At 47.5% G+C, this 20,180-nt stretch overlaps 1 protein-coding gene across 8 annotated transcripts in view; it reads left to right on the forward strand.

Annotated features, from left to right (window-relative positions):
• Positions 1 to 20,180, forward strand: part of PPARA (peroxisome proliferator activated receptor alpha) — a 61,516-nt gene that overhangs the window by 27,363 nt on the left and 13,973 nt on the right. For 7 of the 8 annotated variants that reach the window (XR_013449380.1, XM_078076740.1, XM_078076743.1 and 4 more), the window contains one exon: positions 11,889 to 12,135. Coding sequence is in view for 7 of the 8 variants with exons in the window: in XM_078076740.1 (XP_077932866.1) it covers positions 11,928 to 12,135 (208 nt within the window). In the remaining variant the exon portion in view is untranslated. The remainder of the gene's footprint in view (positions 1 to 11,888; positions 12,136 to 20,180) is intronic. The other variant, XM_078076746.1, reaches the window with a different exon arrangement.

Consider the following 20,180-nt stretch of genomic DNA (forward strand, 5'->3'; position numbering starts at 1 on the left):
AACAACCCAGTTTCTTAAATGGAGAAGAGATTGGAACAGACACTTCACCAAAGAAGGTGTATGGGTAGCAGTGTGAAAATGCTCCACATCATTCGTTCATGACTTTCATGGTGATGGTATAATACCACGATCTACCCATTAGAACAGCTCAGATAGAAAGACCGTCAACTGTTGGCCATGGTGTGGAGGGACTGAAGCTCTCAAACACTGCTGGTGGGAATGTAAAATGACACACACGCTTTGGCAAACACGTTGGCAGTTTCTTAAGAAATGAAACAAACACCTGCTGTATGATGCAATAATTCCATGACCAGATATTTAGCCAATGGAAAGAAAGCATATGTCCACCCAGAGACTGTGCGTGAGTGTTTATAGCTGCTTTATTTATAACAGCCCAAACTTGGAAATGATTCAAACATCCATCACTGGTAAATGGATGATCAAACTGTGGCTAGCTGTATATTGGAATATTATTTTGCAATAAAGAAAAATGAGCAATTGATATGCATGACGACGTGGATGAATCTCAAAATAATTATGCTGAGTGAAAGAAGCCGGGCAAGATGGGCATATACTGTATGATTCTATTTATATAAAACTCAAGAAGATGCAGTGACAGAAAGCAGGTCAGTGGGGACAGGAGTATGGAGCACGAGAGGGAGGCATGACAGAAGGGCACAAGGAAACGTTTGGGGGTAATGGATACGTTCATTATCTGGATGATGGTGGTGGTTTCACAGGTGTAATGCATATGTCAAAACTTACCAAATTGAATACCTTAAATATGTACAGGTTGTTGTCTGCCCCTTACATGACATTCATAAAGCTGATTTTAGAAACAGAACAAAGCGACTGGCTCGTCAGCACTGGCCCTGAAGTGTCAGTTCTGAGGTCTTCCTCTGAGCCTCAAGTGGCCCCACATGAAGATACTTGCAGACGAGACTCCATCTGCTGGCTGACGGGACGGTTCTCCACTAGTTTTGCAACAATTAGCAGCCTAAGGCCTGGGGATTCCAGTAAGCCCCACATTTCATTTTGCCTTTAGTTGAAACCTCCACTCTTCATTTTATGTTTTAAAGATTATTTTAGAGAGAGAGCAGGGGGAGGAGCAGAGAGAGAGGGAGAGAGAGAATCCCAAGCAGACTCCACGCTGAGCGCGAAGCCCTTCACGGGGCTCAGTCCCAGGACTCTGAGATCATGACCTGAGCCAAAATCAAGAGTCGGACAGACGCTTCAACCAACTGAGCCACTCAGGGGCTCCTCCAGTCTTTATTTTAAAAACAAATTAGAGCAATGCTGGCTTGTTTTTTTTCACCTCTAAACTTTACAAGGACTGTAGCAAAGGATCACGTTGACACAGTGGAGCGCGCTCAGCATAGGTGAACTGGGAAGGGGAGCCCTTGCAGGTAATCAGGAACCAGATTATCACATCTCGAAATCACTGGTAGTGGGAATCAAAGCCACGAACATTAGCTCTGGGACATGTAACGCAGGGGACAGTTGCGTGGTGCTTCGGAGCAGAAACCAAGGCTGCCTGTCTGGGTTCGAACCGCAGCTTCACTGGTTGTGTGACCCTGGGCATGTTATTGTCACCGCTCTGTCCTGCAGTTTTCTTGTCAGTAGAGTAAGCATATTAGGAGTGCCCACCTTATGGGGTTGTTAAAAGACTGAAGTGCGTTCATACGGTCTCGGCACGCGATAAGGGTCCCAGAAGTGCTCCTGCCATCATCAACGTCGTCAGAATCTACTGGATAGTGGTGTTGTGTCCGGATAATGGCCAACGATGACCAGGTCCTAAAGCTGGCCCAGAGGGGTCTGTAAAACTATGCTGACCTAAAGCGTACAAGCAACATTTGCTGCTCGACAAGTTAGATGGCTGGAAAAGGTGCCGTTCCAGAGTTGAACTCCAGACCTGTACAAAAAACCACGTCCACCAAGAAATCCCCCCAGAACGAGGCAAGTACCAAGCATTACGGAGGGAGAGAGTCCAGAGTCCCAGAGACACAGCCACCACATGAAAAGAATGCATAGGATCTTTTCTACCCGCCCACCTGATGGATGGCTTATCCGAAGATTTAGTAATGAGTTGGAAGCAATTTTCCTTCTGCATCCTAGAAGGCTTGACCTGTTCTTTCGTCTCTAGCGCTCTCTTGAGAAACCCAAAAGCATCTGGTATTTGATCTTTTGCACGAGATATGTCTTCCCTCTTTGGAAAGCCTGTGGGATCTTGTAGGAGCTTCTCTTTGTCCCCAGTGTGTGCTGGAGCCCTCTGCGATGAGCTTGGGGTGGGTCTGTGTTCACCCACGCTGTGGCGGACCTGGTGGACTCCCCCACTGCCTTCATTTCTGAGAAATGTTCTTGAGTTCATCTGCCGCTACCTTCCTGTGCTCACCTCCCTCACCCCGGGCCTCCTGCTGTTCGCCTGGCCTGCTGGCCGCCCCCTGGCTTTCTCCGTCATCTCAGAAGCCTCCATCTGAGCACTCTTGATTAAGTTTGTGATGGTGGTTCTTTAATCCCCAAGAGAGCTTTCAGTTCTCTGACTGTTCCTTTTTATGGCATATTCTTCTCTTCCCACAAAGGCAGTGTCTTATCTTTCCAGGGATATTAATACCAGTGCCCCTGGTTTTGTCCTTTTCTTCCTCCTGTATTCTGTTTCTCCAAGTCGATCTTTCCGGATTTGTTGGTTGGTTGGCTCTCTTTCTTTCATGTCAGAGGCCTTCCTCAGAAAAAGTCTGGTATTTGGGGCTTGTCTACCTCCATGTGAAAGTGAGGAGCTTAAAAGCTGGCTGGGGTCATGGGCAGAGGGTGGGGAGGGTCACAGCCGGCTTGCTGCAGAGGTCAGCCTGGGAGGGGACAGCCCCCGCTGTGCCCATGGTTGGTGTCTGCAGGCGTTCCCCCTTAAGGGAAGACTTTCCCAGGTGAGATGTTTCAGGCCCCTGCCATGGGGGCAGGTGGAGGGTGGGAGGCCCCCAGCAGAATGGGGGTGAGGCCGTGGGTCCGGCTGCCCCTTCTATCCCTCCCCAGTTACGAGGAACTCCTCAAGTGTAAGAGCGATGTCCTCGTCAGCTGTGTCTTAAATGCCCATTACAGGCCACGCACAGACCAATAAAGCAGAGAGACACAACATCTTGGTGACACAAGAAATACAATTCTAGTATCATATGTCTATTATGTAAATAGAACCAGTGCAGAGAGGAAGTGTTTCCTTTCCCTCTATCCTTATGGAGAAGGATGAAACCAGTGAAAACATTATATGAACTACCCCATACTGGGGCTTTTTTCTTTGGTCTACTTTGCCATAGAGCAGAACACAGAATGAGAACGAGCAGACACCCGTCATTCAGTTTAGTCAGAAAAGCTGAAGGCAGGGCGCCTGGGTGGCTCAGTTGATTAGGCGACTGCCTTTGGCTCGGGTCATGATCCTGGAGTCCCGGGATTGAGCCCCGCATCGGGCTCCCTGCTCAGCAGGGAGTCTGCTTCTCCCTCTCCCACTCCCCCCTCTCATGCTCTCTCTCTCTCGTTCTCTCTCTCTCAAATAAATAAAATCTTAAAAAAAAAAAGAAAAGCTGAAAGCAGGAAACTCTGAGGACACATTTACTGTCTTTGTTACATAGCATTATTTACGAAGTTGTCATAAAAGCAGTTCTCACCCGGCAGAAAGTTGACCCATATTGGAAAAGTCGTTCTTCTGAGTGTAGAAGGAGCTGATGATGAATTCCCAGATGGTTCCGTGGGCGAGTGGGTGCTGGGTGCTCAGAGCATTGCCGCAGAGGCTATGCCCTCATCAGAAACTCCTGGCATTGACCGTTTCCTGTAACTCTATAAATAGAGTGAGAAGTGTTTTTCCTTGGAGTTCCCTTAGTTCAGAACTCTACTGTTGACCCCGTTCTCCTCTTCCCATGCTGCTTTTTGCCAGACTTGGGAGAAGTGGAAATGCATCCAGAACTTGTCTGCTCTGGCAAAACACAACACCATGGCCTTAATCTGAAAACTGAAGGAGGAAGTCCAAGGAGAAAAGTTTAAAAATGGGCACATCTTTTTTTTATCAACTTCCTGAAATCATAAAACCAAAGTTAACCTCCAGGACATAGCACTACCCCAGAAGTAACTGTCTTTCTACTCGGTTACTCTTGATCTTGAGCGAACTGGACTTCCATTGAGTTGTCCCCTAGGAGTTAAAGATAAAAGGGCTTTTTTCCTTAAAGCTAGTCTTGCACGTCTGGCTGAGAATCTAGAGGCTACAGGGTTGGCAGGACAGAAATACATCCATAGGCTGGACGCTGCTGGTCCCCCTGTGTGATCTGCTCCAGTCTGCGTCATTGGTTTAAGGGATGGACGTGAATCCTCGTGTGTCTCAGGCCTCTGTTCTTGGGTACTGGTAGGGTTTTCCCCCTTCCTTTTGTGTTCAGCTCGGTGCATTCAAGGGTGTGTTTTGTGCATACACTTGAACGAGGCCTGGTCTTGCCTCTGGGGACGGTATTGTTTGGGGAAGGGCCACGTGCCCGTCATTCTGCAAACACTCAGAACAACCTGCTGTGCAGATAGAATTGACCCTGACCACGGGTACTGAAACCGCGACTCTAAGAAATGTGGTCACGTAACCCAGGTCACACGCAGCACTGCCCTGTCCCCTGAGGGTGGGACTTGCATCCTCCCTAGCCGCTGCCAAGAACCGTAAAGGAGAACGCTGCTGGCTGCCTGGTGACTTCCCAGAGGCAGCGGGGAGGCTAGAAGGGTCGAGCCTGGGTGTCCCTCAGAAACCCTGCAGCTGCTTTACCATGGCCCTCGCTGTCTTTCCACCGGTCACAGCTCCCTCTGCTTGGGAAACCTGCCTCCTCCTGCTGTCCTGGATTCCATGGATGTGACCTCATCCTCCCAGGTGCCTGAGCCAGAGCATAGGTTTATCGTTGACTCTGTCCCGCATCCAGCTGCGGGGAGCCACCAGTGTTAGCCCCGCGTGTTCTGCCGGTCCTCCCTCCCAACACCCCTCCTGGGGACGGTCGGTCTCGTAAGGACTCTGGCTGCTTCTCGTCCTGTCCCCCTTACAAGCAGGTCCCACCCTGTGGCCAGGACGTAGTAATGCAGGTGTTGCCATGCCCCATGGCTGCTCAGTACCCCGCCCTGACTCCCACGGCTCAGAGGCCGAGGACCACACCCCTGCCCGCGATGAGCTGTGATGCACCACCACCACCCACCTCTCCTGCTTCTGCCGATCATCCCTCCCCACTTCCCCCTGTGCTGCATCGGCAACAGTCACAAAATCTCTGTGCCCCCCGCATCAGGGCTAGGATGTATTCCCCCGTCACTGGGATCTGAGCTTGCCTTGTGACTTGCCCTGAGCCACAGCACGTGGCAGAAGTAACACTGTAGAGCTTACACGTGTGGTCATGCAGTCCCCGCACTCACCGTGGGATACTGCGCATCTGAAGACTCTGAAGACGGGGCCCAAACTGCTGACCCACAGACTTGGGAAGCATGTGTACTGGTTGTGTTTCAAGCCACTACGTTGCAGGTTGTTTGTTATGCAGCAGCATGGACCTGACAAGTCTCAGAGCGGATGGTGCGGCCCTTCTCAGCTGTTTACTGATGATGCTTTAGGTCACCGTGCCCATGGCTGCTCCCTTAGCCTCGTGCCTGTCACTGTTTTCTGCATTGCTTTCTCGTCATCTTTTGGGATTCAACTCGGGCATCCCCTCCTTCAAGGAGCCTTTCTGGACCCCCTCGCCCTGCCCCCCCAGGATTCCCCACATTTCAGCCTCTGCAGTCGTGTTTGTTCGTGTCTCCTCCCCTGTGAGCTGGACGAGTTCTTTACCTCTCTGAACTGCTGGGTTTCTCCTCTGGAAATGGGGCGGATACCACCTGCCCTGCCCGGGTACTGGGGAACTTAGCACAACACATCTGGCTGTTCCTGGGGCGAGGCTCAGCCAGTGCTTCCGGCTCCCTCTCTGCCCTGGGGCTGTGAGTCCCTCCTGGGCTGAGATTGCCTCTTCCAGTGTCTTGTCCAGGGTTAAGCCAGTAACCAGCTCAGGTGGACACTCAACGTGTTTCCGGAAGTTCATAAAACGTGATCTCGCCACCCAAAGGTGACCAGCATGGGTTGAGCCCAAAAAATGAAGGCTCAGCCTTACAGAGTCGGCTGTTGGGTGTCTGATGTCATTCTGCTCTCACCAGGCAGGGCCTCCCTTGTTCCCAAATGTCATCATTTGGTGTTGCCCCAGGGGAGGCCCTGGGTCCTCTCGCTTCTCTGTCCCCTGCCGGGTACATGCTTTAGTGCTGGGCTTCCGTCTGCATCGGAGCAGAGCTTTTGTGTGGCAAACACGAATCTCATCTCCGGTGACTACCGATTCTTGCGACAAGCTTCTCAGCTCAGATTTCATTTTGTGACAGGCACACGATGTGTGCAAAGTTACAGCTTTCCCTGTAATTATTTTAATTTCACCACCAACAAAAATAAGATGAGATTTAAAAACAAGAGCCCCGGTTTCAGGAAAATGGGGAGTTTGCTGGGTTTGAAGTGAAGATAGATACTATCATCCAGTGTGAACTTTGTGCGAAACTGGCAGTTTTCTTGAAAGTATTTGGGAACATTCTTCTTGCACCTTTTTCTTTGTTTAAAGATTTATTTATTTATTTTAGGGAGGGGGAGAGAGAGAGAGAGCATGAATGGGAGGGGCAGAGGGAGAGGGAATCTCAGGCCGACTCTATGCTAGGCAGGGAGCCTGACGCGGGGCTCGATCCCACGACCCCGAGATGATGGCCTGAGCCAACACCAAGAGTCGGATGCTCAGGCCTGTCCACCCAGGCGCCCCTCTCCTTGCACCTTTAAAGATGAAGGTGCAGAGACTCATAGCCATTTTCACACACCAAATTCTTTTGATTACAAAATGCCAATGCCTTAGGCGTCGTTGGGGAAGATCTTAGATGTCCCCAGATAAATCTGTTTGGTGTGCAAACTACTCCTAATTACCCCGCCTTTGGCTTAATTCATTAAAACACCCACTGCCACACTCTGGTGCTCTGCTTCAGATTCTATCGGAGGCATTTTCTGCACTGACTTTGGAAGCACGTTAAACATTAGGCAGGCGGCAGTGGTTAATCAATTTCTATGAACTTCTGGCGCCGGGTGAGGGTACAGAGGGCTTTGTAGTGCTTCTCTGTTTATTTTGAAATGTTATTTTAAATGCTAGCCCAACAAATTCAGCTGAAGGCTCTAAATATTAAAGATCTAAAAGGTATACAGAGAAGGGGCGCCTGGGTGGCTCAGTCGTTAAGCGTCTGCCTTCGGCTCAGCTCATGATCCCAGGGTCCTGGGATCGAGCCCCGCATCGGGCTCCCTGCTCCGTGGGAAGCCTGCTTCTCCCTCTCCCACTCCCCCTGCTTGTGTTCCCTCTCAGGCTGTCTTTCTCTCTGTCAAATAAATAAAACCTTTAAAAAAAAAAAAAAAAGGTATACAGAGAAGTATAAAGAATCTGACTAGGTAATGAATTACAGTTGGTGGAAAATGGAAAAATTCCTTGCCTGATAGCTCTTCTCTGCCATGGAAGTGGTACTGCTCTGACAAAAATCCCATCCTTTACCTTTGGACCACTCAGTGAAGTCTTATCAGACTTAATTTCGCAACAGAAAATGTAAAAAGGTTTCTGTAAGGTGGCATTAGCAAGCACATTAAGTATAATTCGAGGGGGTTTACATGTTATAAGTTAGGGTTGCTTACAGAACGAGAAGTAGTAGCAAAGTCCCAGGCTTGGTACTACGTATTCGGACACTTTTGTGTCGGGTACAAGCACTGGGTGGGGGAAATTCAAGCCCAGCTCCATCTGTTCTTTCTCTTGAGTATCTGATCCCATAGTGTATAAAACTGTTTTGACAGTTGGGACAATATCGAGCTGTTATTTAATATTTAATTTCAGAAAATATTTACGAAGGGCCTGGCAGGTCCAAGAAATTCCGTTAGTAATGTAGGGGTGCAGAGACGGGTCAGACCCTGTCACAGCCCCAGGAGCCAACAAGGACGTGATTCCTCCTTGGCCTCTGATTCCAAGCATTTGATGAAGTGAAAGTCAAAGCACCTACTTTATGTTAGCACAGAACTTCTCCCATGTTCTCTGTCTGTCGCTTCTAAGGTGGAGACTCAGCTGATCATCCATTCATGCCCTACCCCAAGGCCTCTCCCTCGGGGTAAAGGGGTTGACGGCTGGCAGCCCCGCTCCCTCCATCCCTGTTTGACACAAGCTCTTTCCTGCCGACTTGGAACTTTGTTGTTCACTATGAGGCTTAGACTTGCGTTTCCCTCTTACATGCTTTGTATTTAAGTCCCGATGGTAATTATACATCACTGTGCAAATTTCTGATCACTTTCCCAACGCGGAACCACGCCAACTTCTGATCTAGATAACCTTAGTTCTGTTGTCTTTGGACACGCTGGGTTCGTCTGTGCCATCTGGGTGATGGCAGGCCGCACTTGCTAACACAGAGCCCGGGGAGACTTCACAGACTTTCACCAAGTTACTGCTGGGGTCACCTGTGGGGGCACATGCTGTGCCCATCTTAGCTAGGCGCTGGAAACAGAAACTGGACACCTGCACCATAAGGATTGTGCGAGAACTATGGATACAGGGATTAGCAAAATACATTCTCTGCCCTCAAGGCAGACGTGAAACGTTCTCATGCTGCATATAATTGGGGCTCTGTCAGAATCTAGCCCAGGTGCTGCGGGACCCCAGAGGAGGGTGTGTTGGGCCCTGCTTGGCTTCACAGAGTAAGAGCTCATCATGCCATTAGCAACTCATTTTAGCCTAATCTTTTAAAAAGTCATGCCATCTAAGAGTTGGTGATTTGGAAAATACTATATGGTGAAGGTTGTGGGTTAGTGTTGAAATCCTTCCAGCGCTTCACCTGCCCTCAGTGACACAAAATGGTAATAGTATCTACGTCTCCTTCTTTCTGTCTCTCTTTCCCTTCCTTCCTTCTTTCTTGTCATTTCTTTCTTTTCTTTTCTTTTTTTAATGTTCTATAGTTTTTGTATACTCTGCTCAAAGGAATATTCTGATTGGTAAATGAGACCTAAAAGGAGAATTTCAGCAGTTTACATTTGAGTTTCTGAAATAACAAGATGCAGCTCTAACATTTAAGTTGGGCGGGAAAGAAAAGATGTGTTGAGAGAGCGCCCCGGTAGGCCTCGGGTTCGGGAAGGAACGTCAGGATTACACGGAACATGCATCTTGGTGGGAGCCGGGCCGGGAGCTCCACTGTCCTTTCCCCAGACTCTCGGCCCCCGTGGAAGCCTCTCTGCATGAGGAAACCGAAGACCCACTGGAGTTCTGCTGGCCTTCTCGGCTTTTCCTCCAGCCGTTTGTCTCACCTCCTTGGCCAGCCTGGGAGCGGCTGAGAAAAGAGATCATCTGATGTGCCTGTCTGTCCCTCCAGAGCACTTGGGGCGGAGGACACCATAACTGGTGTCTGGTTTGCTCTCCTCGAGGAACTGGGCAGTGGCCGTGCCATATGGACTTTAGAGCCAGACTTCCTGTGATATTTCTGCTGCTTGAGCAGAAGCCACAGCGATGGGGGGAGGGCCGGGAGCCAGGGCACGCCAGGAGCCACAGGGCAGGTGGGGTGGGGTGTGTGCCCAGCCGCCTCGGCTCTCTACCTGGGGACGCCCTCAAAGGGAGCCCTGCCTTATCTGCTCCAGCCGGAAACAAGAAAGGGCCGGTGTGTTCAGTGATCTGTGCAAACACCAGTCCTCTGGCCAGAGTTCAGGACAGTGTTGCCTCACTTTGCGGAGGGATTTTATCTTGTTAGCTCTTCATTAACAGCAAGACCGACGTTCCTCTAAGTGAGTCTCAGGTATGCTTTAAAAGCAACTGAAAAGTAAAACGCTAAGAGTGTTCTAACTCCCTGAATGTAATGACAAGGAAACGAACATCATTTTATAGTCAAAGATCAGTTCTTCCAGCTTTGACGCTCCTGGTTGGAAGATAGAATATCTGCAGGGGGAAAAAGGCTGCTGTGTACACACGTGTTCCCTTGCAGAACTGGGGTCTGATGAGGAGGTGGTCACAGCCCCACTGGCCGCACAGCTTCTGCCCGGCGAGCTGATACTTACTGGGCTCAACTTTATGGTTAATATTGGACTGCAGTGACTGCAGTGACCGAAGTTTTTAATCTTTTGTTCATGGCGAAAAATATTTTAAGTAATACTTACCCCACTGTCTTGCTTGCCTTTTGAAGAAACCTGCCTTCAGATATAATGCAGAATAAAATATGATATAAAAAAATGCACAGATTCACAGCCTGATTATAGAAATATAGATTACATAGAAAGTCTTTTAAATCTTATGAAAGGCTGATGGTTCTCTTTTATTTTTCCTGTGTGTTATTGTCAACCATGAGAACTTATTGTCCGAATTCTAAGCATGAGATGTGACTTTCACAAAAATGTGTGAATTGTACCCATTTTTCATTCCTAAAGGAAGTCGAAACATCCCTTCATCTTTGCACTTAAAGATGTTTACTTGAAGCAGGGCTGCACTGTGAAAATGTTTTAGAAGAGCACGTTCCGTGGATTTGCTTTGGAATAGTGTTCTCACTCGGCTGGGTGAGCCTGGCGTCCTGTGGTCACCATGTGATGGCAGCGCTTCGCGGTCAGCCCCTCTCGGTCAGCCCTGGCTGTTGATGGCACGCACTTCCTCGGGGCCTCTTGGTGCCGCTAGCCGTGAGCTTCACTGGGACCGCTTCAGATGGGAAAGCAGTTCCCGAAAGCTAAATGTCGCTGAGCGATGCATGACTGCCAGGCCCAGGGATGGACCTGAGGCAGGACCTCAGGAGGACAGAGATGGGAGGGCAGTTCGGGCAACTGGACCTGCCACGCACCTGTGCATGTGCGCCCCTGGTGTCTCTTTTTATGTGTCCCAAGTTCCTCTTCTTATAAGGCCACCAATCAGATCGGATCAGGGCCCACTTTAAAGACCTCATCTTAACATAAGTGCCTTTTCAAGACCCTCTCTACAAATACAGCCACATTCTGAGGTCCGGAGGGTCAGGATTCCAACATAGGAATGTTGGCAGGATACAGTTCAGCTCATAACAGTACCCACCCGGGGAGTATTCTGTTGTTTGCTGGCTGAAACAGTCTAGCTTTGTCAAGGACTCACCTAGTTAGGTTTTTTAAACTCTATGATGTATCTGCAAGTGCGCAATCATTTTTTAAGGACAACCTGCATGAGTTACCCCTGGGGTACAAGGAGAACCTAGAATATCGCACCAGGGTATATGCTGACGGCTTGTCCCTCCTGCTCTCTCTGTGCCCCTCCGCTGAGCCACACTGGCCTGCTTTTTCCTAGAAGGCTTTCATTGTGGGGCTTTTGTGCTCGCTGTCCATTTGCTGGAACATTCTCCCCAAAGACCTCTACACAGCTCACCCTCTCAGGTCCTGCTGTCCCCGGATCAGCCGGGCAGTGTCCCCCTGTAAGGCAGTGTCCATTCTCCATCTGCTCCTACCATGCTGTCGGATCACCATGCAGTCCACACGTGTGTTTGTTTACTTGCTGTCTATGTCCCCACCGAAACAGGTGTTCTAAGCAAGCGGGGACTTTGTGTCCCACTGCCACTTCTCTCCAGCTCAGATCTGGTGGGTGGAGCTGAGCACTCCCTGTGCACTCAATAGCGGGTGAATGATTCTCGCAGGATTGGCTTTGTCTCCTTAAACAGGTTGTGTTGAAAGATTTTCATTTTCTGAGCATGCTTATCAAGAGGCATGCTGAGAAAAGGTGGTCAACACTGTTCCTTCTTAGATTATGAATTTAATGGGTCGTCATCGGTAAAGGATGTTTTCATTGAAGGAAAAGTATTCTTCTGTGTTTGTCTCACTGGTTACTGCTCTCTCCTCCCAGGTTGGGGCTCGGCTACATTTCCAGAACCATCTAGTCAAGATGGTAGACACAGAAAGCCCGATTTGCCCCCTCTCCCCACTCGAGGCTGATGATCTGGAAAGCCCATTATCTGAAGAATTTCTACAAGAAATGGGAAACATCCAAGAGATTTCTCAATCCATTGGTGAGGACAGTTCTGGAAGCTTTAGTTTTACAGAATACCAGTATTTAGGAAGTGGCCTAGGATCTGATGGATCTGTTATTACAGGTAAGTGTGCTGTGTCCCAAAAAGCTGTATTTAGAAAAGTTTTTGGTGTGTTTTTTTTTTTCCTCTAGAGAAAACTGTTCTCTTTAGCTGACAAAGCAGTCACATCTTTGTGCAATGAACTCTTTAGACATGATAAAGCATAACACCCAGTCCACTGGGCCTGGAGGGCTTTCAGGAGACATTATGAGATACACAGTATGCCCACTTTTAAAAGCTATACACAAATCAAATAATGCTTGAAATTCAGTTAAGGCAGTCAGCTACATTTCTAAAAAAAATTCTGAGTTTCTATTTCTTTAAAGCAGAGGCTCCTATTATATTAAAAAGGACGATTTTTTAAAAATCTGGAAATGTATATGGACCACCTCCCTATTTTCTACACTGCATTAAGAACTGCAGGAAAGGGGCGCCTGGGTGGCTCAGTCGGTTAAGCATCCGACTCTTGGTTTCGGCTCAGGTCATGATCTCAGGGTCCTGAGAGTGAGTCCCATGTTGGGCTCCGTGCTCAGCGCAGAGTCTGCTAGAGATTCTCTCTCTCCCTCTGCTCCTCCCTCTGTTCATGTGCACTCTCTCTAAAATAAATAAATAAAATCTTTAAAAAAAAAAAAAGAACTGCAACAAGTATCAGCAGGGCAGATACAAAGAAATAAAACGTGGGGTCCACTCAGGTACCTCTGCTATCACTGAGGAGAAATGGCGGCGGAACACACTATCCTTCCAGGCAACACTGAAGCCAGCCCGGGATAATGGGGTGTCCGCTGTGCCCTCGATTGGACAAGCCTCCCCGTGTGGCGAGTCCTTACCCCGGAGCACATTTCCGCCCACCGTCTTCTCGCTTATTCCTGCTCCAGGAAGATGATTCTCATGGCGGAGCGCTGACTTTAGTGACAGTGGGAAAGGGGAGGCTCACGCTCTGCTGGGAACAGTGCACGGCTGGCGGAACCTCTGCAGTGACAGTAGTGGAAGGTGCACGCGCTCTCCACCCGGCAGGCCCCCTGGGGACAGACATCGTTTAAAAGGAGACGCATGGCAGCCGTATTTGGGATCGTGCATGCGGTGCGGGACGTATGTTGTTGCCGTGCGCTGTGGTGACCTGCACGGTGGGGAAGAATAAGAAGCAAGGGAAGCAGATAGAATGTGAAAGCTTCTGCAGCAGAGTTCTTTATCATAACTTAAAAGAAAGAATTTGCTCCACCTGTATGAACTCGAATCCACGTAAGAAGCAACAATGAATGAAAATAAACAAGCTTGACGATACATTCCGTGTGATGCCATTCGTGTAAGATCTCCAACACCAGACAGCACCGAATGTGGTCGGTGGGTATGGACACACATCTGGGAAAGCTCATGCCAGTCTTATGATGCTGGTCCCCTGCAGAGAGGAAGGTGGGACTGGGCAGAGGGTCCCACCGGACCTTAGCTCCCGTAGGTTGCACTTTACACAGAAGGCATGAGGCAGTGTGATAAAACATTACCTTTGTAAATCTGGGTGGCAGGTGTCCTACTGTATATTTTTCTGTATGTTTGAGATACTTTAAAGAAAAATAAAAGCAGCAGGGAGGAACATTCCTGGCAGAAGGAAAGAGCATCTTGCGCAAAGCCTCACATAATCCTCGTAAAAGCTCAGTGAGAAGACTCCTGTCGTTTTACAAGTGGAAGTAAACTCACAGATATCAGGTAACATGGCCTGGTCACACAGCTAGAAAGAGACCGTGCCGAGACTTGAGCCCATGCCCCTCAGCTGGCTCTGAAGCTGTGATCTTCGTATGAACATCCCTTTTGGCAGCGGTATCCTTGACCCAGAAAACCAGGGATTGCACGATCCGTGCGAGACCCTGAGGAGATGACGAGTTAAGGGACTCTGTGGCCTTCCTGTCTGAACAGCTTTGTAGTGACCCCAACAGACCTTTATAAATGGTTCGTGGTTTTTGTTTTAAGATTTTTTAAAAAGATTTATTTATTTATTTATTTGAGAGAGAGAGACAGAGAGAGCACAAGCAGGGGTAGAGGCAGAAGGAGAGGGAGAAGCAGACTCCCCAGCTGAGCTGGGAGCCCAACGTGGGGCTCGATCCCAGGACCTGAAGATCATGACCTGAGCTGAAGGCAGATGCTTAACCGACTGAGCCACCCAGTTGCCCCAGTGGTTCGTGTTTTGACTGCCTTGCTCATGACGTGTTACCGAGGGAGTGAGCTTCGAGGGAAAGGAGCAAACGTCCAGGGTGATGGGAGCTTCCAGAAACAGCGAGGGAGGGGGACAAGGAAAAGCCTCTGGGGTGTGGGATCACCTTGCAGAGCCTCGGTAGGTCGCCTCATGGCTGACCTGTGCTAGTGTCCGGGACAGTGACAGCCCAGGCTACTGGCTATCATGGTAGCCACTACGCACGCCTTGTCTCCCTGAACCCCAAGAGCAGTGTTTGAGCTCGTTATTCTGTTTATTTGAGGAAAGAGGTAGGGAGACAGACCCCAGGACACTGGGACATGCTGGAGATGACAAGCTCAGAGTAGGAGAAAACCCAGGGTCAAACCCAGCTCTCAACCCCTCCACATGGGTCTTTGATTCACCACATTGCAGACACACCACATGCTGGCCAATTGTTTTCGTATACTATTTGTGGTTATACTGACTATCAGAAATTTTCTTTCTTCTGGATTTGAGATTTATCTCTGTCCATTTGTTTCTTTTTTTTTTTTTAAAGAAGGCAGTTCCCCCTCCACTTCTTTGGAAAACATATTGTTCATTTTATAATGAAAGATTCAAGGATACGCTTTTCCTTCAGGTCACACACACTCTCGAGGTCGTTCTCAAACAAGGAACTTGCGTGAGCAGGGTGGGCGTGCAGTTGTAAAACCTCTGGAAAGTTCTGTTCTAGCCATGGACAGGAAGAGTGTTCAGACACCCACTTTGTCCAGGAAGGTAGAGTCCACAGCGGCCACTCTGCCTGGATTTTCTTTCTCCCAAGTCCTCACCCTCAAACAGGAGGGATCCAAAATTATGTTCTTCCAGTTTGTTTCAAGGTTGTCTTTTAGGTCATTGCCAAGAACTATAATCTAAAATATATTCCTAAACCATCTGGAAGCTCTGATACATAAGACTTGGAAATGTCATATAAACTAGCCTCGTGGTCCATATGCTTCATCAAAAGCCACACCGGACCCAAGTCCACGGGCTGACATGCACTTCACATCTAAATAAAGTAAGGGCAAGGGTTTGGGGGAGAGAGTTCCACCCTGGTCTTCACAAGAGTGGTTCTTGTTCCTTCACAAGGAACTTTGTGGCAAAAACAAAAGAGGGGGAACTTACAAAAAGTGATCACATTGAAATGCACTCGACACACACCCCTGACTCTGGGCCCCTGGCCTTCTGGGCCCTGGGCATGTGGTCAGTCATCCAGAGCTTCTCCAGCTTCTCCTCACTGTTGTTGTTAATCCTTTGGGTCATTTGGCATCATCTCTTGCTTCTTAAAATCTTGCTTTGTTTCCTTTCCAGGTTCTCCAGTGCTGGTGTGACTAGCTAATTTGAGATAAGATTACCGCTTATTTGTAAATTAGATTTTCCATCCTTCGGGGGGTATTTCTGCATTATGTAAATTGCTCCCATGGAAGGGCCGTCTATAAAATGTATTCACTTTAAACTTTACACCCAGGAGAACAGATGGGCGAGGCTGCTTGCACGGCCAATCTCTTTCGCCCCTGATTTTTCTTAGCGACTTTATTGGCATACAGTAAACTACACATAGTTAAAGTGTACAATTTGATGTGTACACACACATTTTGAGTGTGAAACCGTCACCACAATGAAAATAGTGACCGAAACCATCACCTCCAAATTTACTTGTGCCCTTTTTTTTTTTAAATAAAGCTTTTATTTATTTATTTGACAGGGAGAGACATAGCGAGAGAGGGAACACAAGCAGGGGGAGTGGGAGAGGGAGAAGCAGGCTTCCCCCCGAGCAGGGAGCCCGATGCGGGGCTCGATCCCAGGACCCTGGGGTCATGACCTGAGCCGAAGGCAGACGCTTGACTGAGCCACCCAGGCGCCCCACTTGTGCCCTTTTATAAACCCCCTTCCCCACCCCTGGGTGTCCCTCTCCCTCCTGAGCAACACCGATCTTTCTATCATTATAGACCTGTCTGTGCACCTAGAAGTTTATATGTAAAAAGAATAATGCAGTAGGTGTTTTTTTCAGCTGGCTTCTTTCACTCAGCAAAATTCTTTTGAGATTCATTTGCATCGAAGCACATATCAATAGCTCGGGTTTTTTATATGTTGTATGGATACGCCACTGTTTGTTTACCCATACACCTGTCGATGAACATTTGAGTTGCTTCCAGGTATCAGCTGTTACATATAATGCTGCTGGGAACATTCACGTACAAGTCTGTATGTGGACATGTGCTTTAGCTTCTCTCGCTCAATACCCAGGAGCAAATGGCTAGGACCTAAGGTAGATGTATGTTTGACTTTTAAGAAACTGCCAAAATCTCTTCCAGAGTGGTATATCACTTTTTTAAAAGATTTTATTTATTTACTTGACAGAGAGAGAGAGAGCACAAGCTGGGGGGGCAGCAGGAGGGGGAGAAGCAGAAGCAGGCTCACCGCTGAGCAGGGAACCCAATGCGGGGCTCAATCCCAGGACCCCGGGATCATGACCTGAGCCGACTGAGCCACCCAGGCGCCCCTGAGCGTTATATCATTTTAGGTTCCCACCAGGGTTTTAGCCACCCTAACAGGTGTGTAAGGGGATGTCACGGGGGTGGTTTTCATTTGCATTTACCCGAGGCCTAATGATGCTGAGACTCTTTTGCCAGATATCTTCTTTTTTAAAATGTTTTTAACGAAGTATAGTTGACACACAGTGTTCCATTAGCTTCAGGTGTACAACACGGTGACTTCCCGGTTCCGCGCATGCCCCGGCGCTCACCGCTATATGCTGTCACCGTCTGTCGCCGTACAATGTTACTGTGATAGTTCAGACTACCTCTGAGGCTGTATGTTCCTTCCCCGTGACTTGCTTGTGTGATAAGTCCAAGCTTGTATTCATATGTACACATCTTCTTGGGTGACATTTCTGTTCAAACCTTTGGCCCATTTTAAAGTGAGTGGTTTCCTTGCTCTTGACTGTTGAGAAGGATTCATATATTCTGGATACAAGTATTTTATCAGATGTGTGATTTCTGGTAGCTTCTCCTAGTCTGTGGCTTGTCTTTACTTCCCCTTAGCAATGGTTTTCAAAACACAGAAGAAGTCCTTAATTTTGAGGAAGTGCAATTTTTCAGTGTTTCTCTTTCGTGGATCCTGCTTTCTGTGTCATATTTAAGAAATATTTGCCTGACCCAAAGTCACTTTATTCTATTAGTTTTACATTTTTTAGGTTTTACATTTTTGTCCTAGATCTATTGAATTAATTTTTATATATGGATCAAAACTTATTTCTTTTCTCTCTCTCTCTTTTGCATTTGTAACTGTTCTCACATAGTTTATTAAAAAGACTGCTATCTCCACTACACGGCCTTTATATCTTTGTCAAAAATCAACTGGCTTTACCTGCCTGCGCCTGTATTGGTTCTATTTGTGTGTCTCATTTGACACCAATGCCACTGATTTCTGCTTACTGTAGTTTTATAATAATGCCTGAAGACAAGTAGCATTAAATTCTCCAACTTCATTCTTCTTTTCTGAAGATGTTTTGGGTGTTCTATTAGTTTTAGAATCAGTTTTTTAATTTCTACCAAAAAAGCCTGCTAAGATTCTGATTGGGATTGCCTTAAATCAAAAGATCAACGTGGGGAGAATTGACATCTTAACAACCCTGAGCCTTCTGAGCCATGAACTTATTTCCCCTGTTAGGTAGCTCTTCATTAATTTCTCTCGCAGGGGTGCCTGGGTGGCTCAGTCAGTTAAGTGTTTGCCTGCAGCTTGGGTCGTGATCCCAGGGTCCTGGGATGGGGCCCTGCATCGGGCTCCCTGCTCAGTGGGGAGTCTGCTTCTCCCTCTGCCTCTGCCCCCCACCAGCTTGTGTGCTCTCTCTCTTGCTCACTTTCTCTCTCTCTCAAATAAATAAATAAAATCTTAAAAATTTTCTCTCTACAATGTTTTCTAGTTTTTAGTGTACAGATATGTCATATATTTTGGTCAGGTTTATTGCTGAGTGTTTCATATTTTATAGATTTTTAGAATTTTCTACACAGATAATTATGTCATCTGTACATAAAGACAGTTTTACTTCCTTTTTAAGCTGAATGCCTTTATTTCTTTTTTCTTGCCTTATTACACTGGTTAGAACCTCCAGTACAATGTTGAATAAGGGGAGACACCCTTGCCTTATTCCAGATCTCAGTCTTTCACCACCAAGTATGACAATAACTGTTTTTCATAGATTCCCTTTCCTAGGTTGAGGAAGTTCTCCTTCTAATCCTAAGTTTTCTGTGAGTTTTTATCAGAAATTGATGTTGGATTTTGTCAAATACTATTCCCTCATCCAGTAGGATGATCAAATGGCTCTTCTTTTTTAGTTGGTTGATATGGCAGATTACACTATTTGATTTTCAAAGATTAAGTCAACTCTGTATTCCCAGAATAAATCCTACTTTGTCATAATGTGTTGTCCTTTTTGTACATGGTGGACTTGTTAAAATTTTGTTAAGAATTTTTGCATCTGGGGGCGCCTGGGTGGCTCAGGCATTAAGCATCTGCCTTCGGCTCAGGTCATGATCCCAGGGTCCTGGGATCGAGCCCCGCATCGGGCTGCCTGCTCGGCGGGAAGCCTGCTTCTCCTTCTCCCACTCCCCCTGCTTGTGTTCCCTCTCTTGCTGTGCCTCTCTCTGTCAAATGAATAAATAAAATCTTAAAAAAAAAAAAAAGAATTTTTGCATCTGTCTTCATGAAGAATATTCATTCTAGTTTTCCTGTAAAATCTTTATCTGGTTTTGGTATCAGATTAATGCTGGCCTCATGGAATGAGTTAGGAAATGCCCCCTCTTCTTCAGTGTTCTGTAAGTATTTCTGTGGAATTGATACTGTTTCTTCCTTAAATGGTTGGTAGATTTCACTTATAAAGCTATTTTTTTTCCATCTTATTTTTCTCAGTGTTTCATTTTGGATAGTTTTTTTGCTGTGTCTTCAAGTCTACTAATCTTTTCTTCTGCAGTGTCTAAGCTGGCTCTGATCCCATCCAGTGTATTTCTCACACCAGGTGGTGTAGTCTAACTCACTAGAAGTGTGACACAGTTCTTTTCCACCCAGTCTCCAGTCTTTCATCCAGATCCTTGAACACTTAGGATACAGTCATAACTTTAATCATCTGTGTTAGTTCAGGTGCAGCCTGACCTGAAATCATGACCTGAGCCGAAATCAAGAGTTGGACGCTTAATTGACTAAGCCACCCAGACACCCCTGTAATTTTTTTTTATTGGATGCCGTGCATTATGAACTTTGTTCATGATGGATATTTTTGTATTCCCATAAATACTTCTGAGTTTTGTCCTGGGACACAGTTAAGTTATTTGGAAAATGTTTGACCTTTCAGGTCTCGTGTTAGATGGAACCGTAACAGTGTTGATCCTACAGTTAAGTTTGCCCCAATACTGAGGCAAAACCCTTTTGAGTCCCTTTACCTGATGGCCGGTGGATTCCGAGCCTTTCGCTGTGAGTGATGGTCACAGAGCTCTATCCAGCCTTGTCAGAGTCCTGGCCGCTGCTGGAGTGTCTTTTCTTTTAGGCTCTTTTAGCTGCTGGAGCAAAAAGATACCAGCATGTACTAATCCACATCCATACACAGGTCCGTGAGTATTTCTGTCTGTGGCTGTTGGTATCTCTGTTTGTTGCCCCGATGCTGCTGTGCTAACTGGCTACCACGTGGGCCACTCTCACCTCTCCCAGCTGATCCGCAAGCTCCCACGCCACCATTCCTTCCATTCGTGGTTTGTCTCTGGTCTACATGATGGTGGTGTCAGGGTGGGTGACCTGTATCCCCGTGGGGGCTGCTTTATCCGCAGATGCCCCGTGCTGACATCCTTTAGTCCCATAGATGCCACTCGTTTCCAAG

This window comes from Halichoerus grypus, chromosome 6 (genome assembly GCF_964656455.1).
Source record: "Halichoerus grypus chromosome 6, mHalGry1.hap1.1, whole genome shotgun sequence".
In the NCBI taxonomy this organism is placed as follows: domain Eukaryota; kingdom Metazoa; phylum Chordata; class Mammalia; order Carnivora; family Phocidae; genus Halichoerus; species Halichoerus grypus.